This window comes from Puntigrus tetrazona, chromosome 13 (assembly GCF_018831695.1).
Source record: "Puntigrus tetrazona isolate hp1 chromosome 13, ASM1883169v1, whole genome shotgun sequence".
In the NCBI taxonomy this organism is placed as follows: Eukaryota; Metazoa; Chordata; class Actinopteri; order Cypriniformes; family Cyprinidae; genus Puntigrus; species Puntigrus tetrazona.
In genome coordinates, this window is record NC_056711.1 from 4296253 (window position 1) to 4305627 (window position 9375).

The 9375-nt window shown below is 38.4% G+C and overlaps 1 protein-coding gene across 3 annotated transcripts in view; it reads right to left on the reverse strand.

The window, feature by feature from the left end:
* The window catches only part of thada (THADA armadillo repeat containing), a 79745-nt gene that overhangs the window by 50522 nt on the left and 19848 nt on the right, over positions 1-9375 (reverse strand). For 2 of the 3 annotated variants that reach the window (XM_043256155.1, XM_043256154.1), the window contains exons 22-26: positions 8747-8856; positions 5478-5793; positions 3740-3862; positions 3520-3642; positions 1429-1520 (exon numbers count right to left, since the gene is read on the reverse strand). In XM_043256155.1, the coding sequence (XP_043112090.1) occupies positions 1429-1520; positions 3520-3642; positions 3740-3862; positions 5478-5793; positions 8747-8856 (764 nt within the window). The remainder of the gene's footprint in view (positions 1-1428; positions 1521-3519; positions 3643-3739; positions 3863-5477; positions 5794-8746; positions 8857-9375) is intronic. The other variant, XM_043256156.1, reaches the window with a different exon arrangement.

The window sequence follows — 9375 nt, forward strand, 5'->3', positions numbered from 1 at the left end:
TCTCGCTCCATCCGTGACCTCTCTGCGTTCGATCCCAGAATGCATCGGGGCATTCTTGCAACAGCTCGCGCTCCACTGGTTTGGATGAGATTAGGGAGCAGTCGCCGCAGCAGGGGGCCATCACGGCCCAACCGGCCAGGGGTCAGAGGTCACGGTCAATCGGGCATCAGCGGAGAGGGTGTGAACGTGTGCGAGTGCCGTGTGTCAACGTTTGTGCGTGCTCGGGCAAGACGTTGTTAGCGTTCCCTCTACTACGGGAAAGATAAACACGCGTTAACCCCTGCGCGGCAGCTCCGACGCCTGTCAAGAGTTTGAGGTTATCGGTACAAGGAGAGAGCCGAGTCTCCGCGAGGGTGGATAAACGTGGGATGAGGATAGAAGCAGAACACAAACAAACAAAGGCCGTCGGGGAGTTAGGAGGAACATCCAGAACATTTAAGGGGCTGGAAGGCGTCCATGCGCCGTAGGCCAACATACGACAGAGATTAATGAGTGGAATAAAAGGACTGGAAGGAGAAAAAGCGCAGATCTTCAGTGCCCCCTAGCGAACAACCCCGGACAGAGCAGGATCACGCAGAACTTACCTCAAGATCTACTCGCATAGAAACCATGCATTCTAATGGAAAAAGTGTTTTAACGCTTGCTTGGAAACGTATGCCTTTCCGAAGTTTTCTATCAAACCACCTGGCTCCATTTTGCAATACAGACACTTTGTCAACTCCTAATAAATAAGATCAAGCTTCCATTCTGTCAGAGAACTATATTTTGATGGTTGACAGACGGTGGAAAAAGTTGACACTACATAGATTTATACGAACAACTTAAAATATTAAAATATAAGAACTTACAATGTTACATTTGGTAACATTTGGGAGCACATGCAATTATTTTTGGCTACGTTTAGTGTTTTTTGTTTTTTTTTAATAAATTTGTTTAGATTCTTTTTTTTATTACTATAAAGACAATATAGAAGCACTTTATGCCGGCAAACCGCCCATACAGGACTATCTGTGCAGACCTGTTCAGTGTCTAAAAAGTCACAAAGTCACACAGCTGTTGCCTTGGTTTCCCTCATTTTAAAAAAACTTTAAAAAAAAAAGTTTTTATAGAGTTTTATTGTGATAAACTGAAACAAATCCATATGATCCTTTACATGTGCGAAACTTAAAATGTTAGTGGAAAGGTCTGTGAAAAAATAAATAATAATTATATATATATATATATATATATATATATATATATATATATATATATATATATATATATATATATATATATATATATATATATATATATATATATAAAAAAATTTTATATAAATTTTTCTCAACTACTCTGTTTTTTTCATTTTTCTGTTACATTTTGTTTTTACAGTGTAGTAAACCAAAAATTAATAAAAAAAAAAAAATAAAAAAAAAAAAATCATACCTGTTCTTTTTGGAGTGCTCATCTTTTCCCTTCTTTACCCCGAATATCCGCGTAATCAGAGTGCTGAAGAGGAGAGTCGAGGAGTTCCTCACCTAGAAAGAGGACAGGATGGAGAAACTGACATCAGAGCAAGCATGTGTACGTTCATCATTCAAGCTTTGATGAACAACTTTACATTAAAGAGGTCAACTTAATTCTGTGAGATAATGACTTCTGATCATGATATTGAATGCAAATGGATTGCTGTGGACTCCAGGCTAGAAATACACTTAGACGGATATGCAAATTAAACTGTAGAAGTGAATGAGTAACCGCAACACTACTGACAATAGAGGATGGATGGACAGTGCCTACAAATTGTCACCCAGACAAAGCAGTGAAAAATTCACTTAAAAATGTTAGAGAGAAGTACAAAAAAATGTTCATAACTAAATTGTGACTGTTGTGCCAAGTCTTCAAAGGGATAGTTAAAAATAATACAAAAAATTAATATTTAAAATCAAACTTATGTCTGTACGAAGTTATGTCATTTTCTTTGTGGCACATTAGAAAAACGCGTTGTTTTGCGTTCATACAATGTAAGTCAATGAGCTCCCACGTTCTTCATAGAAGAAAGGAAGTCATACAGGTTTGGAACAACTTGAGGGTGAGCAAAGAGGAAAAACTTGTATTTTTTGGGAGGATTATTTCTTTAAATAGACCTCAGGGGGAAAATGTAATAAAAAAAATAAATAAAAAAAACACGATATGACCTCTTTAACGTGAGTCAGAGCACATGATGATGGCCCTCGAGACGATTACAGTGCAAAAATTGGTCTTGCAGCTCGAGGGTGTAAAAGAGTCACAAAAGGATTTGCAGGGTCTGATGACATCTTGTTCCAGGAACAGTTAAATGCCTTCAAATCACAATCTTATGTGGCTAAAGTAATGCTGGACACACCAAACTTAACTTTGGAAGTGTTACTGCCTCATAACTTTGATCACATTTTCATGTCAGCTTAAGAAACATTCCTCTCGGACTACAAGAAGACTGTGTGTGTTCTCTATGACTGACGACTGCTGCTGCATTCTGGGAAGGATTAGGCCAACTGTACTGTACAGTAAAGCCTGCTGGCTGGAGCGCTGCAGTAAAGAGGGAAACGGCTACGGTGGAGGATCTCTCGACATCCTGAGAGAAAGCAACGAGCGGGAGGGGGCTCGAAAGGAATGAGCTGATAAGAAAATGAAGTGAGGAGAGATGTATGAAAGAGACGTAAAAGGCAGATGGACAGGTACGAGGGAGGAGAGCGCAGGAATGTGACCTGGAGTTGTCGCCATCGTGACCTGGAGGAGCCGCGTCACCCATGTGGAGGTGATCAAAGCCAGCAATCTAGGGCGATCGGCCAGGACCACCGCACAGCTGTGTGCGTGTGTGTGTGTGTGTGTGTGTGTGTGTGTGTGTGTGTGTGTGTGTGTGTGTGTGTGTGTGTGTCTGCACGTCCTGTCCGTAGTGTTCTCATTCACTTTAATTATTAACCTGTCAGTGCCTCAGCAGCAGCTACGTGAGGAACAGTGAACAAATGAGTGTGAGAAAAGAGGAAGAGACGAGCAACACTGGAGAGAGAATTAAGAAATGTGATCCTTTTATTAATAATATTTAGTATTATTATTATTATTTATTCAGTGGGCATTATAGAGTTTGAACAATTCAATTTTGCTAACCACTAAGACACTATACTATTTATTAAAATAAAATAAATTAAATTACTGACATCAATTTAAGACTTTAATTGAAGTCTTACTGTTTCGCAGCATTTACAATGCATTATAATGCACTGCATGATCTTAAGAATAATTATAACTCACAGTTATAATGCATTATAATATATAATGCAGAAATTATAAATGCATTAAAATGTGTAACAAACAAACCTTAAACCTTAACGTTAAAAATTCATGTTTATGTATATCGTTATATCTAATAAATTGGAATGATGGCTATTCGATATACATCTTTTATGGTTAACACCATGACTGAATTTTAATTTTTTCTTTGGTTATTGAAGGAACTTACATAGACATCTTATAAAACGAGTAAGAGGGTATACTCACTGCCCACACGGGAGAAGTGAAACCCAGGATAGCGGCTTGCATGCCCTCTGACACGAACGGCACAATGTTCTCCCCCAGACGCGTGTCTCGATACAAAGCCCTCAGGATGTTCAGAGCGTGGACCTGTAGGTACATAAAAACAAAGAAAATGTCATTAGTAGTGTGTGTGTGTGCGTGTGTGTGTGTGTGCGTGCGTGTGCGTGTGTGTGTGCGTGTGTACCTGCGGCACAGAGCTGCTCTCAGTATCTCCATCATTAGAGGGCATTGCCAAAGCCGTCAGAGATCTCATGGTCATCTTCAGGAGTCCACAGCTGGAAGATTTGGGTTCAGAGGACAGCAGGGCCTACAAAGAGACAACATTATTACAAATCGCTTCCAACGGACAAGTTCCCACACATCTGACATGGTCTGGAATGACACGAAGCCGAGCAAATGATGACGGACGCTTCGGTTTTAGGCGAACTGTCCTTTAAGCCGCGTTTCAGGCGACACATTCCTGCGAGACGGGGACAGTGAACGACAGCATGACAGAGGAAAAATGACTCGTGGTGTGTAACCCAATACTGTTTTTTTGTCCTCGTGCCAAAGGGTGTGAACTCATCGCGCAAGACCACCTTTTCCGGGACATACCGCAGGAATGCGCGCTCATGCCAGGTGTTGAGTCTATCCATCCTCGCCCTGTCTCATTCTTCCCTAAAACCCTCTCATTGTCTTGCGTTTCAGATCCAAAGCCCATTTTTCCTTGACTTCAGTATTCAGCTATTCTGACCTCTCAGAGGGCCGTCCATCGGGGATGATCTCCATCATAAAAACTATATGGAATCAATTACCCATCCGCAGATGTTCGAGTAACACTAATGAAACTAATTCCTGGAGGTGGGAATCTTCAGAGATCGTCAGGTTATTACTTATTTGTTTAAGTATGATTGTTTTGGAGGTACTACGCAACTAATACGTCACACACATGTGTGGGGAAATTTACAGTTAACCTCTTAACGGTCACCTCTCCTCGTCTGATACACTGAAGTATACTTATGACAAACTATATATCGTCGGAAGGACATCGTTTGTTACAAATGATGCAGAAACCGTAACAGATTCATTTATGACAAGAGCGCACTACATCATACAGGAGCTCGGACCTGCCACAAAGCTTTTTTTTCCATTGCCTTTTCCCCTAATGTTCAGCATACATCACTTGAAAATCCTAAAACATGCAAAATGCATCCCGTGAAACCCATTTAAAAAAGACGGACATTGCTTTACAGTGGAATTAGCAACTTCGATATCATATTAGTGAGCTTTCATGTCTATATTCAAACGCATAGCATTTATTTAAGAGGAATGTAAGCGTCAAAAGTCCTTAGTGTCACTTTAATGCGTCCTTGCTAAATAAAAGTAGCCTTTACATTGTTTAAATACGCAATAAATATGACCACACTTTATTTTAATGGTTCGATTCTCACTATTCGCAAACAATCAACTTTGACTTTTGCCTCATTAAACAACTAAGTTGCTAAAAGCCTGTAAGGTAGTTGTTAAGTTTAAGCATTGGGTAAGATTAGGGATGTAGAAAATGAAGCGAGTGAACAAAAGAGTGTGAGAAAGGATCAAGAGACTGATCTATACACTGTATGTCGCCCTTTAAATAAATAAAAAAAGCAGTTATTTGAGTTTTTTTTACAATTTAAAAGTTACTTTCATGACAACGTTACATACAGTTTTTTTTGTGATTGGTCCCTATCCTAAAGTTTTTGACTCCATACAATTGTCACTAAAATACACTATTTACCTATTAATACTGCATTAAGAAAATACAGTGGGGGAATTTCTACTTTGTCAACTTTCAATTTCTGCAACAGGAAGTGCTATTGTTTCTTAAGGTGTGAATGATCGACTAGCCAGGATAAGAGGTCTAGCGTTCTGTACCGTACGTGAAGGAGGCCTGAGGTACTAACCTGGATATAGAAGGGTATTCCTGCACTGCGGCGGGTGGCACACAGTTTGGAGGAGGGGTCACTGGATCTCACTTCTTCAAGAACCTCCTTCAGCCAGTGTGCTGGCAGCTGCTGGAGCGTTGCGCTCCCACTCCTAACACACACACACACACACACACACACACACACACACACACACAACCTTGTTGTGGAATTCTGAACAAGACATTTACTCCCAGCACCGCTGGTATCCAAGTTTCTGTGGTTCCCAGTGTCTCGCAGACATTTCTGTTTATGTTTTCTCTGCCGTGATATTATCCACAGTTTTCGAAGCAATCTAAAAATCGAATAACATCCAAATGTGATCTCAAAAGCGCAGCCTATAAAATTAATTGAATTTAAACACTCATTTGGGGAAAATGTCTGACCGGAGCCAAGTTATACTACAGAGGAAAAGCTGAAGATAAACATCCATTTTTATAATAAACGGCCGTTGTGTAATCATAGAGACTTGCTCTGTTGTCAGTCAGGGTTTCCAAAAACAATATTAAGCAGCAGAACCGTTTGATAATAATAATATGAAATATGCTTGAGCAGCAAATCATGGTGTTAGAATGATTTCTGAAGGATCGTGTGACACTAAAGACTGCAGTAATGATGCTGAAAGTCTAACTTTGCATCACAAGTCACGATATTACAATTGTTACTGTATTTTTGGTCAAATAAATGCAGCCTTTTGTGAGCAAAGTGGACTAACTACCAAAATCATAAAAGGACCCAAACCTTTTAACTGAAGTAAAAGAAAAACAGATAAATGATTTCACTCGCAAAGCCGCGATTAAGAAAAGAAATGTCAGTGAGCCGCACCGTTTAAGGAATTATTTATGATCGTACACACAGTACAGGAAGAATTACACAACGACGATTAATATTTCATGTTAAAAGTTTGTTCAACCAATACCAAAGTATGAGCAATAATAATAGAGATGCCTGCCTAAGCAAGCACTGTAATTACAACACAAACCTCGGTTGAACACACACACACACACACACACACACACACACACACACACACACACACACACACACACACAGCAGGAGCTGCCCGAGCGTGTGCGGGACGCCCACTTTGAGAGCGCAGAAAAATGCAAAGCTCTCGGTATGAAAAGTACCGTTATATGGGACGTGCTGGACTGATCCAGCCGGATCAAACAATCCAAACCCCCCCCCCACACACACACACACACACACAGCGATACACTACCCCAAACACAAGGAGAAACCTTCAAAAGACAGGCGTCGAATGCCCCACAATCAACACCTCGTAACGGGCTTAGCGGTTGCCGGTGGAGCCGTGTAATCACACAGCAATGCTTTTCCTCCAGAAGCACCTCTAAGACTCCATACACACACACACACACACACACACACACAACGTCTCACACAGGACATCCAACACAAACACTTCCTCGGGGCTTTCAAAAAATGCTGCCATCTCAGGTTCGAGCATTTGTTTGCATGCCTGTTTTTTGATAGAGGTGCTAGTAAATTACAATTATAGGCACAGAGCAAAAAAAAAAAAAAAAAAAGAATTATAAAACAGACCCACTTAAGCACAACATCTTAAGGGCTAGTCTGTATTACATACTAAAACCCATGTTTACAGACAGGTCTGGTTTCATTGGTATGTAGTGCCTACTTTTCTTTTATTCAAAGATATGCAGTCTAATAACCATCCAGTTTAATCTAGTTGGGTTTTTATTTTTGCCCAATCACTTAAAAGCCCACAATACACCCACTTTTCACCATTTCTCATAACCTGAGAGACTTTGTCAGCCCCAGCACTGCAATTAAGGTGTAGCGCTCGTCTCTAGTCGTATGGATGCAAATGACGAATCAATATTTCGTTTGATATTTATGCAGCAAACGTTAAATCAAATTCAAATTTTAGCAGCGAGTCTCGATGTATATGCTTTGCATAAACAAAACTACACAGTGTAAACAGACTAGATGATAACTACGACCAGAGTGCTTTTAATATTGTTTTGTATTCAATTACTGTTGTTATTTTAAATTAGCTTTTATTTTTCTGTTTTCATTTTTTTTGGGGATTGTCTTATCTTTTGTATTAAATTACTTCTAAACATTTGCAATTTATTAGTATTTCAGTTGCAATATTATAATAATAATATTATTATTTTTATATATTATTATTATTATTAATAATAATAATAAAAACCATTATATTATTATTAATAATAATAATAATAATAATATTTAATAAATAATAAGTGAATTATAATGCATTGTACTGTATTTTCTGCTGCAAAAAATGCAATATTTGTTGTCTTGTTTTTTAAGGTGCATCTATTTGAGAAGCAAAACAAAATGAAGAGTTAATAAAAATAACTGCTAAATAAATATATTTTTTGCAATGCATGCTACATTAACTTCAGAACTTCTTTTAGCTTCATTTAAGGTTTTTTTTTCGTTTGGACCAACGAAAACCTGATTTTAGTACTTAAACCCAATTTAAAATAGTTGCCAAGGAAACACTTAATTTTTAACTAAATACATATTCTATTATTCTAAAATATTTATCAAATTTAATTTGAGCTTAAATCTCAGTTACCAAAAAAAGTTTCACAATTTAAGTTTATAACAACGCCACCAGATACTGACTGTTTTCACATTTCAAGAGTTTCATGAAAACGAAAATAGAAACAGCAGAGAGGTGAATTAAAAGCCGAGGAGGAAAGCAGAAGGCAGGAATGGAGTCAGATCATTAAAGACGCTCCCTCAGCAGCAGAAGCGATCTGATGGCCCATTCATGTCACACTCGTGGCAGCGAGCGAATCAATTTCCTTAACCTCTACGCAGAGGCCGCATTCCCAAGCTCGTTAAATCTCACATTTCCAGATGTTAACAGTTTTCAAACTTCCTGATTATTTGAAGCTTGTCCTTCAGGAGCAGCGCTGGTTTCCAGCCCAGCAGCTGAGAGGGAGCAGGGACGAGGAGGAGAATGAGGGACTGCACTCATTCAGGTATGAAGCTTTATCGCCAAGCACAACATCGGGGGCTTTGGCGGAGCAGTCCTTATGACTCCCTTATTAATAAAGATGCACACTTGTTCTGACTAAGTCCTTTGGGTTGAAAACATCTTGAATTTTGTAATGACAAGGGGCCTATTTTACTGCACAGAGAGCTGATGAGTCTGGATGTGTGTTTTAATCATTATTATATAACCGCTGGGATAAGACGAAGCAATCTGATTGGCTTAGATCTCTCACCTGCACAGCATCTCAGTGAGCCGAACAAAGCCCACGTAGGCCAGTTCAAACGCCCCCCTGTGACGAGACTGCAGCAGCTGCTCCCGAAAGTACTTCCCCACACCTTCCACCTGACAGAAGAACACACAGATCCACAAGACGGAGATTAAAAAGTTGACATTTTACACATACTGACTCAGTTTATACTGTTTTTTTAAACACACGTTTCTTTTTTTTTAATATGATAGACTCATAAAAATAAATTATAAAAAAATATTTAAAATTCTACTTGATTACCATGTAATTTAAAAAAAATTATTAAACATTAAAAGTATGGACAGAACATTTTATATAATGTTCTGTCTGTCCATAACATTAATAAAAAAAACGTTAACGTTAATAAAAAAAAATTAATTTATATATATATATATATATATATATATATATATATATATATATATATATATATATATATATATATATATACACACACACACACACACACACACACACACACACACACACACACACAAATCATGTTCCATTTACATTCCGTTAATGTAATTTTTTCATCTTACTTCAAATTTTTTATTATAAATAAATGAATAATAGTGCTTTTACAGCAGTCATATATTTTTTCCTCATTTTAT